This window comes from Astatotilapia calliptera, chromosome 7, assembly GCF_964374335.1.
Source record: "Astatotilapia calliptera chromosome 7, fAstCal68.1, whole genome shotgun sequence".
Lineage (NCBI taxonomy): Eukaryota > Metazoa > Chordata > Actinopteri > Cichliformes > Cichlidae > Astatotilapia > Astatotilapia calliptera.
In genome coordinates, this window is record NC_137428.1 from 58,088,436 (window position 1) to 58,108,825 (window position 20,390).

The window sequence follows — 20,390 nt, forward strand, 5'->3', positions numbered from 1 at the left end:
AAATGCACTAAGTTGCTGCCATGTGATTGGCTGATTAGGAATGTTGTTATTTCAAGGAACACTTATTCTAAATAAGTGGCCAGTGACTTCAAAACGCTGCTGCAGTCCCAGCTGGAACAAACTGTGGGCCCCAACTCTGAGCACAGGTTACTGCTTTTCCTCTCAGGGTGTTGTCAGAAACTCTGCAAACCCAGCCAAACAATGGTGCGCAGGTTATCTGATAAAACTCACATGGAGCACACACACCTTAAAGGTAAACACAGGTAAGCACCTGCGTTGTCTGTTGTAGTTCTATTATATCACAGCGTCACTGCAAACATACATGACATCTAACTCCAGTCCAAGCCAAACGAGGAGGCACATTAGGGTCCATTGATTCGGCTGGTACCCGCCTACAGGCAGGTTTGGACCAATCCTCTACAGTAACTCTGAGACGATGGTGGGGGCTTTTATTTTGGCTCAAGTTTGTTAAATTCTAACATTTTCTGGATTATACTTTATTTTTAAACCAGTAACTATGGAGCGACCCAACCTTCGGAGATTATTCTCTGTTTGCGACGTGAACAAGTCCGGTAAGATCGAGTACGAGGACTTTACTGTAGTCTGCCGTGAGCTCAGCGTCCCTGAAACCGAGATCGGGACTCTGTTTGACAAGTTTGACCCGCACGAAGACGGATACATCGACTACAACAGGTTTTCCTCCAGGTTTCAGGAGGTTTCGGAGACTCTGGATCTGGCGTCTTTCGGCGCAGGGGCATCCCAAGCACAAGACTCCCCCTGGGAAGAGTTTGAAGACAAGGCAGATACGAAATCCATCCTTACCGAAAGGTAAACTCACATCCGGGAAGCTCCAGTTTGCTCTACCCGTATTCTGGCTGGAAATTACCTGGCCAGTGGTTACTGCTGCCCCACTGTTAGCTTTGTGCTGCACTGATTAGTCATGCGGTACAGGTGTGTACTGGAAGAATAAACAAGCTCACCCTTAAAAACGATATACAGCTTGAATGTAATCAAAAAACACTGGACGTTTATACTAAGATAATAAGTATATACCTACGTCCCATAACTTTTGTATCGTCACTGATGTCATCTTTCTTAGTGGCAGGGGCGTTTATAAAGGATTTTTAAATGGGGTGCCACTCGGAACCAAGAGGAAGCCGGAGGGAAGTACAGGAAATCAGAATATTTGTCAGAAAAACATGTGATGTATTAAAAACTGCTGACGCACATGAGTTCAAATAGTGGTTTATACTGAATAGGTTTCTTGCAAAGTGGTCAAAGTGGTAAAGTTCATTTTAAGTACTAAATATACCTAAAATGCCTAAAGTACTATGCACAATTATATTGCTGGACTATTACTGATTAACTGATATCAGGGCACTCAGTGAAAGACTTGGAAAAAAAAGAGACTTTGTTGCATTTGTGACTTTTTTTTTTTCCAAGTTTTTATTTGTATGTAGGGTTGATGTTTAGGGGTTAGATCCCATGACTGGCTGGGAGAAATGTGTGTGGCTCTATGACTTAAAGGAGAGGTCAGGCCAGTTTATGGTTTGGATGTAAGTATATGGTTTCAGCAACGATGAAGTCTTAATTAATGCATAAATCATTTTAGCACCATCTGGCAATTTTCATTACTTACTATAATTGTATATGTTAAATATTATTATTATTATTATTATTATTATTATTATTATTATTATTAATAATAATAATAATAATAATAATAATAGAAATAAATAGCTTTACATTAAATGGTATGAAATACAAAGTACAATATTTGTATAGAACATTCAAGGACATTTACTCAAAGTAAAATATTAGTATTTGTAATAAGTTACATTTCAGTATTGTATTATGTGACTCAACACTGTAGAAAGAAAAAAAGAAAACAATACAGAAAAATATAGTTTAAAAAATGCAACTATCTTTAAGCATAGCTCAGCTTGGCATTATATTTGTTACATTATTTCTAAATGGAAGTTTTCACAGTTTTCTCTAATGGTGATCAGTGACACACAGAAACCCAAACTGTTTTAGATCTGTATAGATCTTCTCCAAACCTAGAAAAGCTAGATTTTGCTATCTTGCTGTATACTAATGAGATCTAGAAACTTTTTTAACACTGAGAAAAATGTCCTAAACGTAGCTCTGTACACCACATCAGAGTAGATTTCAAACACTCAAGATACCGACTGATGTACTAAGTTTTATCTTTTAATTGAAGGGTTGAAACAGAAATTACAGCACTATTTTGTCAAAAGATGTTTACCTCTACCTTTTTGTTTCACCCATTTATTCCACAGTGGATATCCATCATGAATGGTCTGTTGCACTGCTTTCTCTTTCTGAAACGATCAACTTTTAACACCTATCTTTTAGCCCTCCAGGAGTTTATAATTTGCTGCTAAAACCATATTTTAGTCAAAATATGCAACTGAAAACATGTCAGTCAGCAGGTGGTTACTAACTGTTGTGTTGTCATAGTTTCAGGGAGCAGCTGGCCGATCTTTACAAGGCCATTCACTCCTCTGCAAACATGACTCTCCTGCAGCAGTATGAGGAACTCATCCACTCCCTGATCAGCCAAAGCCTGGACAGCAGACTTCAGTGTGAACAGCTTGAAACCAGTCTGAAGCGGTAAGAGCAACTGTCCTGCGTGTGGTCAGTAGATTTAGGAGGAGCTTGTAAAGTCAAATCAGTATATAACAATCAGCAGGAAGTCACAGCACATGGGTCCCAGTGATGATATGAGCAGATATGAAGTGGCTGCCCTCTTGTGGATGCAGTTAAAGTGCATTTTTAATGTGGTTTACTATCTAACTGCTGAAGCTGCTAAGTGTTTAACCCTCCGGTCTTCACTACTTTTGTCAGTGTGCAATTTGCATATTTTCTTAAGCTAATGTATTGTAATTGTTTTCCCCAAATGAGCTAGAGACACAACAGCAGAGTTAAATGTTTATTTGGGCAGACTGTGAATCTGTGCAGATTTCAACAGTTCTGATTAGTGGAGATCTAACTGCTAGTTGACCCTTCTGATGTTGCCGCAGTCTCATATGCCATCTGTCAGCTGGCTCATCAGTCACTGTTCTGAAATAGAAAAATAACAATAATAAAAGCACCTCTGTGATTTGGATTAGGGTGTTCTTAGTATAACACTGCCAGTGGTTTGCATACACAAGGTCTTCCTCTATCCTTTGACATGGGTGTCAAACTGTGCTTCTGAATCGCATCCTGACACAAAAACTTCCTTTTATACAACAAAGTCTTTTTGTGAGATATTCAACCACTTTTACATTCAGATCATTTAAAGTTTTGAAGTATTTTATGCTGTGTTGCAGGTATAGCGAGCTCTAAATACCACCGATTCCTGTACTCGCCAAATGAGGGGATTGTGAGGGGCTTTTTTGTGCTTTGTTTGAAGACGCTAATCCTAAATTTAAAGAAATCATCTTTTTTAGGTTCAATTCTCTTCTGTGTAGAGCCTGTCCATGCATCATGCTGCTGCTCCACTGAATGCCAAACTTTCCTGCAGCTCCTTTGTTTTATTTATGTAGTGCTAAATCACAACAAGAGTTGCCTGAAGGATTTTTGTAAGGTAAATCCCCAACACTAATAAAGAGAAAACCCCCTATGAGCAAGCACTTAGTGTCAGTGGGAAGAAAAAACTCCTTTTTAATAGGAAGACAGGATAAAAGACACACTGTGTAAGCGAGCCAGAGACGAATAAAAACTAATAATTGAATGCAAGGTGGTTCATAAATACATGGAGAGTGAAAGTGGGTGAGTGAAGAAATATTGCACCATGGGTAACACCCATCAGCCGAGACTTAACTATCTCAGCTTTTTCCCCTTTGTTTATCTGCTCCGTAAATGTGCAGCTTTATCTGATGTTTTTCTTAGTAGTGACACTCGTAGGTGTGAACCTGAGTTCGAATGGTTGTCTGTCTCTATGTGTTAGGGATAGGCTCCAGCCCCCCTGCAACCCTGACCTGGATAAGCAGAAGAAGATGGATGTTTTTACAAAAAAGTTGATGCTGCTTAAGGTCTACAACCACTCCTGATTGCTTACTTTGAGTAGCCAAACAGTGACTTTTAGTAGTTTGTGTCTTAAAATCAAGGTTTGACTTCAGCCTTTTTAATAATTTCCTGTAAAGACAGTCTGTTAAGCCATGGAATCTCTGTCATAACAAACAACAGTGAGTGTGTCTCTAAGAGCTTTGTGTGCTTCACTAACTGCATGGAATGGGAAAGTTAACATTCCTTTCTCAAGGAAGTAGGAAGACTAAAATTTGCTGCCCTTCCCAGTCGTTTAATTGTTTCATAGCTTGGGTATTTCCATCTGTTTCCATTAGTTGTATCTATAAAGTAACCTTTTCCCCACATAAAGTAGAATAAATGTGTGTGGGCATCTAATTAAGAAACTCCACTGGCAGTAATCAGTACCTCAGTAGCAATCACCTGGGGAGTCTTGTTTTGAAATTCTGTCCCTCCCTCGACTCTGGTTGGCTCACGTGTTGTCTGAGCTGAAGAGCGAAGCCACAAGTGTAGCAGGTTTCAAGTCAAATCAGTCAGCTAGATCAAATAAATGGACTCTTCTGGTTTTATGTGCTGCTCATTTTTGTATTCGGATTGCTGTTGGAGGATCTGCTTTGACTGAGCGTGCTTGAAGGATGGACTCAAACAGACTTTTCTGTTCAAACAGAGCCGAGGGCTTAAATCACAGTCAGCTGACAGAGCTGGAGGACGATATACAACAACATCTCGCTAGGACGGAGGAGAGGGCGAGAGACGAGGTGAGTGGAATAGCTGCAGGGTTCATAGTATGTGAAGCGTTGCTCCTGTGATTTACTTCAATACTTAGAAGTTAAACGTAAGAAATTTCATCATGAAAGGCAGCATATTTAATCAATAAACAGCACGCAGACAAGTGGACTAAATGATTGCATTTGATTCCCTGTTGAAGTGGAAAGATTGCACTCATTCCTCAGTGTTTCATGTGAGCTACCTGCAAATTTGTGGCACAGCCCACAGCAGCTAGTTACATGTGTTTTCACAAAGAGCCTCTGTAAAGTCACAGGAAAGCCCCTCTTCAAGGCCTGAGCTGGCCTGCACTTCTAACTGCTTCGGTTTCACAGGAGAGAAAGAAAATGGAAGAAATTATGGCCGGCTTGCAGAGGAGGCATGAGAATGAAGTTGCAGACCTGCATGCCAGTGTGGAAAGACTGTTAAAGGTAGGTTGTTGTTTTTTTTCGTATTTCACAGACAGCTGTCTACTTTGTTCCCCCATGATGTTCTCTAACAACATACAAAAAGAGAAGAAAGCCTCTGTATCTGAAAAGCAACACACAAGCTCTTGTAGGATGTCTAGCTGCTGCTGCTTGCTTTCTGGGAAAGTGTGATGGACCGTGCAGACAGATAAAGTCTGCTCACTACCTTTCATCCAGAAATGACAGCATTTCCAGAAAATGTCAAGATTTCGCTTAAAAACAAGACTTTTTACTGGTGCATTTTGCTTCTCCGTTCACATTAGACGTAGCAGAAAATGTAATGTAAACATACACATTTGTGGTTAGCTATACAATAAGTTAGCCTTGGTGATTTGAATAGTGAATAAAAATACAGAGGAAAGATGAATTGAATAAAGGAGGAGACAAAAAAACAAGGGAAAGCATAATTAAGAGAGAGTTGTGTGTATTTTGGGGACTAGCTGCGCTCATTCTAAGGCTTCATATTACGTGCATTAACATAGATGTAAAAGCACACATTGTATAGACACTACCTGTACTGTTCAATCGAACCATGCTGGAGGCATTTAAATGCATAGAGTAAATGAGGCATAAAAAGTGAAGCCAGAAATTCACTCCACACCCATTTAAAGCAGGAACTGGCCAAAACTTTTTTTTTTTTTTTTTTTGGCTTCTTGTAGCGAGTTGTCCCTGTGTCATGGCAAACAGTGATTGCCAGTGTCTGCTGAAAATTATCGACTTTAAAGTGTTGTAAAGCACTTGTTGTCATAATTTGTCAGACATATCTCACGGGAGTTATGTATATGTGTGATTTTTAACTTTCCTGTCACAAGTTAGAAGCTGACATCAGTTTTTGGATTTTTAGATATGCTTTTAATTATCCTGGCAAAAAGACTCGCTGAGATAAAAACAAATCTTTTTTTAAAGAGAGGTGTGGCAAAGAGGGAATGAGAAACTGCAACAAATATAACAGTTCTATGAAAATATTTCAACTGGCAAAAAGGACTGACCTGATATAGAATATAGAACAGAGCAAGTTTGATAATGCAGAGTCATAAGGATGCCTGCAAAACGGGTCATCAACGAAAAAAACACTATGTGTAACCCCTTTATGTTGACTACAGCCTATTCACAGCCAAGCGTTTTTTGATTAAACACATGAAGCAGCTCTTTGCAAAAATATCAGTTAGTGTTACAGTACCCAGCTGTTTAAAAGCCTTTAAGAAGCTACAGCGTCACAAAAATGCACCTCTATGTGGCTTACTGTAGTTCATCTACAGGCCACACTAGCATTTTGGTGTCCACAATGCAAAAATATGATTGCCACCTCATGCAGCATATGTTGTGTCAGACAAATTTCCAGTGTCTGTGACTATTGTGGATGGTGACCAACATCAGCCCGGTCAAATAAAGACTCTCTGATGATTCACTTAAGCCGTTTTGAATTTAAACCTTCAGCAGAAGTCATCTTAAAAACATCTACTTAAGTTTTTGACAGTAATTCCTGGTTAATAATTTCCTATCAACGAGGAAGACGAGACATTATTACGTGAACTTGCAAAGTAAACAAAACAATGCAATTAGGTTATTATGTAAGACATGTAATTGGAGTACTGTGTAGCTTTAATAGTAAGACTCCTCTGTATTGCAATAGTACCAAATGTCTGCTTGGCACATACAGTATAGTGGAAGCAGTTGGTTTCCTTGTCCTGTAGATGGTGAACGTGATAGATCAGCTGCTCTTACACAGCGTTAACTTATTGTGAGCATACAGTTTGATGGATATAAGATGGTACGTTTCAAGAGATTGGAGGCAAGTCTGTGTGTTTAAAGTAATTTAGAAACACTCAACAGTGTTTCTAAATCGCAGCATCAGGTCATTTTAAACTGTAAAACATCCTGTTTGCTACAAATGAGTTGCAATTCTCTTAAAAATCATCCTTTATTTAAATGTTTTGAACTTTATATATAAAAATGTCTAAACTCTGAACTGCTGGTGTTTCATTCTTTCACAATAAAAGATCTGGTGGCTGTTACTTTGTATTTTGGCTTTTCTTTGCTTCATATAATTAAAATGTAAAACTGTTTAACCAAATCTTAATGTAACTGCTTTTGTTTTTTTAATTGATTTAAGAGTAAAGAAGACTCTGAACTGAACCATTCAAAGGAAGAGATGCTCAGACTGAGCGGACAAATCAGCAATCTCTCACACGTAAGTCAAACTACAAGATTAGTCCAGTAAATCCCAAAATGTTTTTATCTTTATTTTTATGTTGTCATTGACCGAATCTCCTCACAGGAGAACGAGCAGCTACGCGGCTCTCTTCTGCAAGCCCAGACAAACATCGCCATCCTGCACTCAGAGCTGGACAAGCTGAAGAACGTGTATGCGGATCAGAAAGCTCAACATGAACGGTAAAGCTATTGTCAGACCTGACCTGACGATTCTGACGCTCAGAAACCACAATCCATATAAGGTGTGTGCGTCCTTTCACAGAGAAACGGAAGATTTGAAGAGGATGGCTATGGAATACCAGTCGTACTCCAGTCAGATTCAGATTCTCCAGTAAGTCTGCCTTTAAGCTCATAATAATGTGTTTATGCTGACTTTTTAAAACAATAATGTAATGACTCTAGTCAGTACTTTCAAGCTCTTCTACGTGAGTAAATAAAGCGCACAGGTTTGACAGTGTCACTCCTGTTTGACATTTATGAGCTCTATATAAACAACATGAACTTGGATTTGAGAATCCAAGTTCATGCAAATATTTATTGCTCTCCCTACGATGTAATAGAAGAGCCAAGTACCTCCTAAATGCCTCTAATCTTTCTAATCTAGTTGTATGAGTCTGCCACTTATCTGGACTAACTGGGGGTAACAGAATAGTGGGATTTTTGCTATTTGCATAATGACTGATTTTATTAGTTAAATGGTAAAACCTTTAAGGCAGACTAATGTGAACGCTCGTGTGCTGTCTCACTGTGAATTCACTGGACAGCTACTAAAGTGGCCAAAGGTATGCCGCTCCTGGGGATGTTGCGTGCTTGTTTAAATTATGTCTTTAGAATAAAAACTACACATAAATAGTAGCATTGACTGACCATTTATAAGGAGTGTTTGACTGCTTGACAATCCCATACAGTAAAGTAAGGAAGTGCAATAATTGTATGTATATGCGACTCTCACGTATTTCCTTAAATGCATCATTAGGGAACTGAATAAAAAGCTGTATGACAGTAATGACGACCTGCGCTCGGTATTGGCAAGTGAAGCAGTTGCAGCTAAAAGAAGGGTAAGTCTCTTTTGTTCTAATAGCACGTTTCCCTATACCCTCTGGCTCTGTCAGGTAGAAGCTCACAGTCAACTGTTTTCATGAGTTTAAGGTGTTTTTTTTCTCCCTGACTTTCCTAATCTGCTCAACAGCTGTCTCCCCAAAATGAAATCCCAGCCAGGAGAATGAAACCCCTCCGACAGAGCACGCTCAACCATAGCGGGTATATAAAGATTTTTACACACCTGTATGCCTCTACCGATTGATGTCTACGCACTTAAGTGTCACATCTAAAGCCATAGTTTGCGTCGGGTGTTTTCGTACAGCTTGGAGGTCCCGAGCAAACTGACCTACTCTCATGTGGCCACCTGGGCCGATAAATACCTGGACAGTGGGGTCTCCCTGCCGATGGACACAGCTGAGAGCTCGGGCAGTGACTACGACAGCGACGACAGCAGAAGCTCGGTGGAAACTGTGCACTTCAGTTACTCGTGTGTCCCATCTGACATGGAGGTGGGGGAGAGGTCCAGGATCGCTCGATGCCAATATGCTCCTCTGCTCTCGGGACATTGAATTTGTGTTTTTCTTACAGATATCAGAAGTGAAATCTGAAGCTGCCGTGTCAATGGCTCCGAGTATGGCCACCTCCATCGCTTCTTCCCTACGAAGACGTTTATCTGCCTTTTCTCCAAAGGTAAACCGGTTCTTGATTTAACGTTTTTGCATTCCCACTTTTCCTTTGGTTTCTTCTTTGGTGTTGTGTTTAGCGTTGCTCTTTCTTGTAATTTTGTATTGATTTAAATTTTAGTTTTGTGTGCTGCGTAGTCTCATTTCTGAAAGGTAACTAAATGATGCTTGCTTTATATGGTCAGTGTTGGGTAACCTTGTTATCTTATGCTCCCTTTAAGCAGCCGTTGGAAGCAGACATGGAAGCATGTGATGAGCCCACCCAGATGTACCGCCTGGTTTTAGCGGGAGACGCAGGAGCGGGGAAGTCCAGCTTCCTGCTGAGATTGACCCTTAACGAGTTCAGAGATGATATTCAGACAACACTGGGTGCGTGCCATGGCAAACATATCTTTTGATTAAACACTGGCACTCGCTTGATCTCAGAGATATAAATCTGCTTTTCTTTTCTTTTTTTCCCCAGGGGTTGATTTCCAAATGAAGAGGATGTTGGTGGATGGCGAGAAGACAAATCTGCAGATCTGGGACACAGCGGGGCAGGAGAGGTACAGCACCTCCATGAGAACCGTTTAATGAAAACTGAAAATGTGGTGCTATCATTTTGGTTCTAACACATGTAAACCTCTTTAATTATTGACTCAATTAAAAGACACTAGAGTAAAATGAGTTTTTATGTTTATTTTAGGTTTCGTAGTATTGCCAGGTCTTACTTCCGTAAAGCTCACGGAGTCCTGCTCCTCTATGACGTGACTTCAGAAAGCAGCTTCCTTAACGTCAGAGCATGGGTGGATCAGATTCAGGTAACTGCAGTGGTGACGATCAGTTGTTGAAAAGATGACAAAAGAAGCACTATTTAAAAACTAGGAACAGAATTTATCGTCTGCTTTGTTTCTATTAAGGAGTCAGCGGAGGAGAAAATACCCATGTGTGTTATTGGAAACAAGGTGGACCTCCGAGGGGAGCTTCCTGAGGGAAGCTGTGTGAGCAGTTTGCACGGTGAAAAGTTGGCCAAGGTGTGTTATTTTATTTTTTTTCTCCATTTCACCTAGTGGAAAAGTATTTATACAGACACCTGGCGTCTAAGGTGTCTAAGTAAACTGAATGCACTCAGGGATGTCGGTGCTTTGCTTGTAGACGTACGGTGCCTTGTTCTGCGAAACGAGTGCCAAAGAGGGTACAAACATCACAGAGGCTGTGCTTCATCTGGCAAGGTAGGAGGTCAGAGAGAGAGAGTTTGAGTTAATTTCTTTGCTCGTTTTTTGCTTGGTAACCCGTGGCAACACTCCTGCCTTTTTACTTTCACACAGAGAAGTGAAGAAAAATGTCAAACTGAGGCCGCAGTCAGACTCTCAGGTCAGACTGAATCAAATCAGCCCAAAGAAAACTCTTAACAACTGCTGTGGACTGTAGACGACTCATGTCTGTACAGAGCAACGAAGGACAACGTGCTACTTTTATTTAATAAATGTCAAATTTTAAAAACTGTTATATGAAGGTTTCTATTGTGGGAATATTGCACATGTGCAAATATAAATGTACAACATTATATTTCTTTTAAAAAGTTTTATTTATTTGGTAGGTTATTTTATAAAATAAGCAACAGTGTTTACATTTTGATTTAATGTAAGTATTTTAACTGTAACTGCCAGATACACAAACACTTTTTTTCGATCAATGCACTATTTTTTTTTTCCCCCCCAGATTTCTTTTCTAGAGTTGCATAAGAGGGGGAAAAATATTAAATTTTTTTGTTTTCATCGTCACTGTAAGCAATACTACATTGCGGGTTTATCGCTTGTACTAATTGAAGGATTTATCTGTGTGTAAATAAAACTGCTTGTAACTGGGTTTTTTCTTTACAAAAGTCTCACATCCACTAATTTTTTGGGGGGTTTTTGTTGAACATCTGTGATAGCGGAACATTTTCCAGGCCCCATTATTTATAACAAAGAGAAACGTAATCCTTTTTCCAAGTGAAACAGACAGAACTGGAAAGCTGAGAAGCTTCTGTCGTATCGATCAGCAGAAACCTACTGAGAACTCTGTTTTATTATTCGTTTTTCAGACGAGAGCTTTTTAGTTCAGGCTCCAGTGCTGTCGTGTTGAATCAACAGCAGAAAACTCTTTTCATATAAACTTATTAGATGACTCGAGACCAAACTCTGCTCCTGCATATGAAGATGATGATCTTCGAACTACTTCCAGCAGAGGATTTCAGTTTCTTGCAGTCAAAATCATTGACGTCACCAAACTGCCCAGAGCCACCACCAGAGCTCCAAGTATAAATTTCCAGGAAATTCCCTAAAACACAACAAAAACACCACGGTAGTTCCAGTCAATGCCAGATTCGTGGCAATCACAATTTAAAAAAAAAAAAAAAAAAAAAAAGTAGTAGATATAATCACAGCTTACAGATGGCTTCTTCTTTGATGGGATCAGGAAAGGTGCAATATTGTCTCCAAGCATCTCTGCTGGTTTGGGTTTCCACTCTTGGGTTTCTTTGCCTCCAGACTGCCTTTTGACAAGTTTAGATAACTCAACATGGATTGCCTGTAAGGGGGGGAGGAAGATGCTTCTAGTAAATAAAAATGAAACGCTCAAAGGGTGAAGGTGCAGTTTTAAAAGTGTCCAGCAGGTGAAAGCAGAGATCTGAAAGTAAAGTAGACCTTTATGCTAAAGACCAGGGAATTATGAAAGTCACATTTTAAACTTTATACTAACAGCTTTGCACTTGTAACCAAATTTCACACAGAGGACCTTTTATATTTTTTAAATGGCAGATTTATCATCGGAAAACTGTAGCTCGCCATAAAAAGTAAGCCATTTTTCTTATTTTCAGTGGAATTTCTGATATTTTTTTTTTTTGGGTGACCCACCACTACAGAGTGCAGTGCACCAACTTTCTCACAGAGCAGCTAAATCAGGTTTCTCTAAAGCATTTCATCCACTGCTGGGACAAGCGTGTAATTACCAAAGCAGCAGATATTTTCGTTTTGTCTAGACAAGACCAGGCATATTTGTGACTGTGGCAGTGCGCCCTATAGATCAGGTCACTGTAACATTGGCAGAAATGTACTCAAACTCTGTAGATCAGATCCTGCGGTGCTGGAGTAAGCAATGACCATAAACTAGGATTAATTCAAATCTTTGCAGCATTTGTACATTTCTCTGCTGTAGCTGAAAAGGAGGACTTGGTTACTCTCTCCGCATTACAAAAATGTAAGTTATGTATGTATGTGGTATTTTTGCCAAGATTGCAAGAAAGCACTTAGTGATGTGGTCACATCTGTGGACTGCCAGATGTGCAGTTTGCATGAGCCTCTGTGGAGGATTTGGCAGATTAAACAAACCACAAAAACAAGATGGTACAGGCCTCAACACAAAGAGTTCACCAGGGTTCCTTCAGGCTGATGTGGAGCAAATTTATTTAAAAGCTTCTAAACTTTAATATTCAAAATAAAGCGGTTATGTCCATTTGTGTGAATGTGAGAGATGGTAATTTATCCCGTATCCAGGGTCAAATGTTTTCATGTATTAAAAAACTGGAGATTTTATAGGCATTTAAAAAAATATTGTCAATTTAAATAAAGCGGAAACCATTTTTTTTGTTATCAACCAAAGATTTTTCTTACATTTGTTTATATTTATTTAAGATAAGCCCAACTGTGCATGTTGGGATTAAATAAATCAGTTGCGTTGTTGCACGTTGGCATGGCGATATCAGCATATTGCCCAAAGCGCAATTTTGCTCAAGTATAGCCTCAGAGCGCTGCTATTATATGAGCCCGTGCTGTTTGATGGTTGATCGTTTATAATGTAATAATGTAAAAATATTTTAACACATGTTGAGCGTTTAGTACGGAGCTGAATTTTTCTGAATAATTGCACGAGGCCTGGAAATTATTTATTCATTCGCTGTGCAAGTGCAAGTTTAACAACAGCACTCGACTCTGTCTTTACCCTTGAAATTATAATATGCAGAGATTTTTAACCTCAATAATGGCACATTCAAGAGGTCCTTTTTAAAATAAAAACACATCATTTAGACCGACTGGAGCGTATTGGCAGCCAGGAATAATTTTGGAGCGACCTCTCCCCTGTTTTTTCATTCTTTTTTTTTATGTGGGAGGGATTCACAGGCAGCCTTGGAAGAAGGACCTGCTCACCCATATCATCTCACCTTGGTGGCTGGCTCCAGTTTCAAGGCCCTTTTTAGCACTTCCATAGCCTCTTTGTATTCGCTCTTGTCAGACAGGAGCTGAAAGAGATTAGAAACCCTGCAGTGTGAGCAGAGCTGGAGGAAGCATAAATCAAAAACTGACAGAGAGGAAGATAGCAATATTGTACCTACTATTATTTACCCACAAAAATAATAAAAAGCTAACTATATTAACAAACTCCTCTTCCTTCCAGGAAACCTCCTTAAAATTATAGGTTGCGAGATTCAAATTAGATGCTACACACTGTCTATACATCCTCACCTTTCCTACCCTGAAGAGGGCCTTGACGTTGTTTGGCTCGAGGGTCAGAACGTCTCGGCTGGTGTGCAGAGCCTCGTCAAACTGCTCCAGTCTGACTTGAGTGGTCGCCAGGTTGTTCAAACACTTCACACGGTAGTCCTGCACCTCCTCCTCCTCTTCCTTCACACCAACATCATTACCATCTGCACAGGGAGAGACGCATGGCTTATAACATACCCTTCTGCTTCAACTGTAGCTTTACAATCATTAGATTGAATTGATCCCACAGCCCAAAAACATGCATGTAGGGTTAATTGGCAGCTGTAAACTAACAATAGATGTAAACGTGAGGGTGAATGACTGCCTATCTGTAATATCTTGACTGTCAGGGAGAAACTCGGTGCTATTTAGTGCTATTTTTGCATTCAGCTGGATGCTTTATCGTTGTCCTGCATGGTTTTACCATTAGGCTCAAAGATGTCCAACTGGCTTAAGCAGTGACTGAAGTAATGAGCACTGGTTAGTGCAAAGGGATTTTACTGCTGGCCCTGAGCATGATGGGTGATAAATGTTAGCAGCTTAGGGGCTACATTTTTGTGAATGTGCCACGCAAATGCGCCTGAGCAAGTTGAACAAACGTCTTGGATTTACTGCGCCTGTTTTTGCCTTTAAAAACAAAAACTTATCAGAAATAAGACAGTTATGTTTAGGAAATTATGTACATCACGCATAAACAGGGGGGAAAAAAACAACCAACTTTTGCATCCATTAAGCTGATCTTTTGCCAAAGAGTGCTTTGGCTGTCAATCGTGAAAAACATGCAACTTAGTTTTACTGAATGAAGCATAATACATGCTGTGCCCAAATGGCTAATCGATTTGCAACATGACAATAGCTAACCAAATATTTGCATGTCAGGATTGTGATGTGGCAATTTGCAAAGAATTAAATCAAAATCAGTTATTTTAAATGTGATCTGACAATAAAGAGGACCGATGACTCTCATGCATGGACCCATTTTTCACAAGCTAATTCAAAATACGAGTCTGTGTCAGTGTCTCAGTGTTAACTGTTCAACCACTATTTCATTTTCATGCAACTCACATCATAGCAATAACTATCACAGACTATAGGCCACCCATCCCCACGCTCACACTGCCCCTGATGACCCAGACCCTAAAACACTTCAGTTTGTCTCAGCACTCGCTCCTCTCCCTCTTTATGTGCACACCTGCTCTTGAAAAGCGCTGTTACAGAGAAAAAGGGGTTCATAATTTTATGCATTTTGTGGCTTAATTGGGGAAGCAGTGACACACTGTCCCCACATATATGTTAATTACTTAACAAAGCATTTTCAACACAGGAAAGCTGAGGAAGCATTGAAAGCAGTGTGATATGAAATAGGCATCACACTACGTGGATGCTGTGCTCGAGTCCAAGTGAAAGGCGCTTGGGCTCACCTTTTTAAACAGCACCTGGACGCATCAAGCAGCGGCCACACTAACAACACGCACTGCACTTCATTGTGCTCGGACAAGACTGTTTGGTCTCCAGTTAACTGCAAATATTTAAGCCAAAACATGGGGATCATAGTGTTTTGCAGTGTTTTATACAAAGTTATTAGGTTCTCTATTTTGTTGTAAACTGAATGTATAATAATGATGTGCAGTCCTGCAAATTTTGGCATTGATCCGATATCAAGTAAATGCAGGGCCAGTATTGCTGATACCAATACCAATAATGATATTTTAACATATAAAAGCAGCTTATGTGGCTTTTGTGTGTGTGTGTGTATCATCGTACATTTACCAAATTCTAACTCATGTATTTTGAAACTGTGTTTTTTGGAGACCTGCTATGCAAATGCGCCGGTTTCTAAAACTCCAGCTCCAACTTGTGTGGGCTACATACTGAACTTAGAGGATAGAATCAAAGTATTGATTCTATCGAGCTAGTGTCGATCCGAAAACAATATCAGTGTTGGTATCAATGTGCTACAAATAATTTAGACGGTCATCTGCTCGAGTTTTACTTCATTTGACGCTCTTCTCCCATAAATTAATTATTTAATAATATTTTGTTACTTATTAAATTCGTTTTTTAAAAAGCCTAAATATTGAGCTTGAAAACCTCAAACTCAAACAACATTTCCTCTTCAAACCAAACACTATTCTTTTTTTTCCTTCTTTAAAAACTGAACAGCGTTTGACATAGAAGTGAAAATATTCCCCTTTTCCACATTTAATAGGACACTTCAGCTCAAATGACCATGTTTCATCCATCCACGCAGTAAACTTAAAAGTTCTTACTTAAAAAAAAATGACACAAAATTAATTTAGTTTTGCATTTCTAATATTTTGCAAGAGCATATTTATTCTTACGTAATTACCAGTTAATTGATTATATTGATTTTAAATCTTCGTGTGTGCCGAGCTGGTTTTTGTGTGTTAGGCTCCGAATGACACAAGTAAGAGATAAGGTCTGTGTTTTCCCTTTTGCTGGTCATCTTCTCATCCACTAATTACATGATCTCGATGCCCTGATAAACTCCTCTCTTCAGTGCCATGGTGACTTGTCTCACCGGTCTGCTGTCATTGTTGCATTATGAAGCAGTGCATGTTTTTCTCTTTGCTGACATGTTCAGTCACATTTCCCTCTTGGCCCGACCCTGCCTCATCAATGATCAAAGTGATTAAGTAAGTAGAAAAAATAAGACCATTGATTAGCTTTGATTATGCAAAAGAAGTAAGCCCAAAAAAACGATCACAGCCCCAGGCTCAGATGGACGTGGCGCTACATCGTGCTGAAGCGATTAGTGTGACGGCAGAAGTGAGGAGAGCGCTAACCTGTTATGTCATCCCCGGCTGATGTGGCAATAAGGTGTCTCAGGTCTCTTAGTCTGTGTTTTATGTGCCCTGGTTTGTGTTTTCTCTGTGTGTGTTTCTTTGTCTCTGCCAAAGCATCCTTGGCACAGTCAAAAGTAAGGGAGTATTACCTTTGCTGCGTGTGGTCAGCACATCCAGAGCCACGCAATAGGCCCGGGCAGCCAAGCTGTATTCCTCCCTCTGGAAATGAAAATTCCCTGTCTCTCGTTTCTGGTTGCCGATGCGGATGCGGTCTGCAATGGGCAGAGTTAATGGGTCCGGTTTCTCTCTGAAGTCCAGCAGCTGCAGCTGGTAGAGTAAAGGAGCCCAGGCTGGAATATCAGGCTCTCTGCACATAAACACAAAAACAAACACAGTCAGTATTTGGGGGCCAGAGGATGGCAGCAGCTTGTAAATGGCCTGTATTTGTATTTACTAGTCCCTAAGGACCCCAAATCACTTTACACATCCAGTCATCCACCCATTCACACACACTGGTGATGGCAAGCTACATTGTAGCCACAGCCACCCTGGGGCGCACTGACAGAGGCGAGGCTGCCGGACACTGGCGCTACCCTGGGGAGCACTGACCACCACCAGTAGGCAACGGGTGAAGTGTCTTGCCCAAGGACACAACAACCAAGACTGTCCGAGCTGGGGGCTTGAACCGGCAACCTTCCGATTACAAGGCGAACTCCCAACTCTTGAGACACGATTGCCCCAGCTTGTGTGTGTTCTTAAGCTATTGTCTTAACTGTTATTAAGGTCTTATAACTGTATTACTTTGTGTGCCTTTTTTTCTTGCTCCTTTTCCCCAGTGGAATTGTTTCTACATGAGACCAACTGATGGCACTGAGTACATCAGTAATCCTGAATGGAATGAGTACTGTTATCCCTGATGAGCCAGGGAGGAAATAATGGGGCTGCAGAGCTGGATCTAAGCAGAGAACAAAGAGGAAGAAATATAAATCGTCCATTCCAGCTATCATCATGAGGGCTGTGAGGTATTGGGCAATAAGATCGATGAGCTTGGAGCGCTGATAAAGTCCCAGAGGGAATACCATGAGTGTAGAGGGATGTGCTTCAGGAAAACGTGGCTGAACTTGCACTTCCCAGACCACAGTATGGCACTACTCGGCTTTAAAACATTTTAGCCTTAGAGAGCTTTAATCTGGATGAATTTCACTGTGAATGAAAAGGTGGCGCGATCTTGGACACGTTAGTCTCAAGGAAAGTTTCTGTGACCTAGTTATTGAACTGATAGCTGGTGCTTAGCTTCCAGGATTATTTAGTCACGTCACTGCTTGTGTTTTATCTTTATAGCAAACTCTCCAACAAGAACAAAAGCATCACTTCTCATCCCCTAATGCTGCTCTTAAATTTAAAGACACAGACACAGCTAGAAAGATTTTTTTTTTACAAGATTTTCAGTTCACGCTGGTACTTATACGGCACTTTTGGTCACATGGTAAATTCCCTAACCCCGTAGGCCCAAGTGTGACATATTTGATACATGACGTTTTGTGAGTTTTTGACACCTGAAAAACTTGAATAAACTTTTGAGCAAAAGTTATACAAATTTAATTCCAAAAACACTTCAGTTTCAAAAAATTAGAATTTTCAGGCAACTAGTTAATGATTCAGGTTTTACAGAATTAAAGTGACGATCAGTCTGGTATCTTTTTTGTTGCAAGTTTTACCAGTTTGTGTTCATTTATTATAACCTCTTTTGAACACTAGAGTTTATGATAAATGAACACAAAGTAGTAAATAACTGTCATCACTTTTCTGATATTTGACTTGATATTTATGCCTCTCTCTGTGCTGGTACGCTATCAGTACAGCGTGTGTTAAATTTCACTGTATCCAACAGGTCATAGACCTTAAAAGCAACAACTTTAAAGATGCCTGAGAGACCCCGGTTCACTTAAACAGACCAGAATTCGACACTGGTGTGAACTCTGGAGCTGTCAATGTGTTCAGTTCACTCAAGAGTCACTCAGAAGGAAAGTTAATTTGGTTCTCAATCATCTGGCTCCTGTGACCACGTTGCACACAATGGCCCATTATCAGTTTCTGTGTGGAAGCTCTGATTCAGATGGGGTGTGTGTGCATGTGCGTGCGTGTGTGTGCGTGTGTGTGCGTGTGTGTGTGTGTGTGTGTGTGTGTGTGTGTGAGAGAGAGAGAGAGAGAGAGAGAGAGAGAGGCAGAAAAAGAGACAGAGAGAGCCAAGACAGAAGGCTACGTTTTTAAAGGTTCACTCTGAAACGACTGCAATACGACAAGCGATGAAACAATAATAGAAACTAACACCAAAAGCAAAAGTATTTAATTAAGATCACAACACAAAGGTGTTCCTGCAGACCCCCATTCAGCCTCTGTTTACTGCAAAGTGATAATACAAGGGTTTCTTTAAAATTAGGTTATTAAATATTCACACCGGTTGTGTCAGTGGCACAGTTTCTTTTTGTCTAACGGACCTGTAGTTGTATCCTCGGCCTTATCCTGGAAGGCTGTGTCAGCAGGTGGGATCGGATTACCCTTTCACCTCCCCTCTCTGGAGACCTCATCCACTATCGCAGGACACACAGGAGTGTAAAACCAGCATCTGAGCCAAGCCCTCAGAAACTCGAGCCAGATCCCCGCCCTCACATCTCAAAAAACTCTTTTAGAAGTCTCTTTTAATTATTTAACCTCAATGAGCTGTTTTTGCATACTGCTGCACAGAGCTGAATTGTGCAGCAGGTGTCCGAGAGCAACGGCAGAGACAGAAGTTGAGCTTTTGAAAAACACATGGCCTGTGTTGCATTTTGTAATGTTGGTCTTTCTAATCATATCCCGCTCACGCCATGTGTGTTGCAGGCATAGGAAGAATGTAACACCATCAGTTTGCACCGCACATACTGTAACTGTCTGTACGCTTACTGTAGCTGCTTCTCTCTGCTCTTATCTAAAAATATTACACAATCTCCAGACTGTGTGTTATGTAATAGCGCCTGACATATAACAATAACTCACGCAGAGACCGGCAAACTCAGACCTTAACGTGCCCGGTTCCAGATTAAAGGGGATCTGTGGGAATTCACCCCTGAATCCACTGATTAACCACCACAATCTGAAAGTACATCCAACTAAACTTCTTTTAGTCACCATGAAGACTCAGAATTTATAATCTGTTTTTAAAGTCTGAGTCTCATTAGTTTATTACAATAAGTATGGCTTTCTAGCCAAATATAGCACTAAAATGCCACCAGATCTCAATCCAACACCTTTGGTATACTGGAATGGGAGATTCTGACCATGGATTTACAGACCCTATTAATTCAATGTCAACCAAAATCTCGGAGGAATGTTTTCAGCATCTTGTTGAATCTTTGCCACGAAGAATTAAGGCTTCAGTACAAGCACAGTGTATCTAATAAAGTGGATTATAAAGCTTTGAGTTTGAGAACCACTGCGGACGATAATGATAAACATAAATGTTACAGTGAGCAGCGACTGAGAATCAGTTTATCATTATGTGCATCATTATTATAATCCATCATTATGTAGCGTGGACTTTTGAGTGCTCTATACTGAATAGACTTGCAAATCAGTGCATAGTACAGTAAACAGCAAAGTGTTCTTAAAACTATAAATAGCCTATCACAGAATTAGCTCAAGCTGCTTCACATATTTTTTCTACTTTACAAGAGATTTGGATTAGTTTCTACCGAGAATAGAAAATAAACCTAAGTATCTCATTTAAGAAAGAAAGAAGTTATTTTGTTTGGCCTACAAAGAGATCCGCATTGAATCGAACATTTTGTTCAGAGTTAAAACCTCTCACTCATGTGTCATTAGAGATCAATTTTCTCAGAC

The 20,390-nt window shown here is 40.1% G+C and overlaps 2 protein-coding genes across 2 annotated transcripts in view; one reads left to right on the forward strand and one right to left on the reverse strand.

Moving 5' to 3' along the window:
• Nucleotides 1-201: 201 nt before the first annotated feature.
• rasef2 (RAS and EF-hand domain containing 2) lies at nucleotides 202-11,069 on the forward strand. The gene is given in 19 exon segments (XM_026175981.2): nucleotides 202-227; nucleotides 229-263; nucleotides 513-828; nucleotides 2,485-2,637; nucleotides 4,703-4,793; nucleotides 5,136-5,231; nucleotides 7,381-7,458; nucleotides 7,546-7,661; nucleotides 7,744-7,812; nucleotides 8,458-8,539; nucleotides 8,671-8,741; nucleotides 8,845-9,031; nucleotides 9,111-9,212; nucleotides 9,427-9,574; nucleotides 9,669-9,750; nucleotides 9,891-10,005; nucleotides 10,105-10,218; nucleotides 10,340-10,416; nucleotides 10,513-11,069. Coding segments are annotated over 19 exon segments (2,061 nt in total). The 3' UTR covers nucleotides 10,616-11,069.
• Nucleotides 10,754-20,390, reverse strand: part of fkbp16 (FKBP prolyl isomerase 16) — a 32,994-nt gene continuing 23,357 nt past the window's right edge. Inside the window, exons 4-8 of the mRNA XM_026175984.2 lie at nucleotides 16,661-16,878; nucleotides 13,687-13,868; nucleotides 13,386-13,463; nucleotides 11,618-11,755; nucleotides 10,754-11,506 (exon numbers count right to left, since the gene is read on the reverse strand). Of these exons, the coding sequence (XP_026031769.2) occupies nucleotides 11,420-11,506; nucleotides 11,618-11,755; nucleotides 13,386-13,463; nucleotides 13,687-13,868; nucleotides 16,661-16,878 (703 nt within the window). The 3' untranslated portion in view covers nucleotides 10,754-11,419. The remainder of the gene's footprint in view (nucleotides 11,507-11,617; nucleotides 11,756-13,385; nucleotides 13,464-13,686; nucleotides 13,869-16,660; nucleotides 16,879-20,390) is intronic.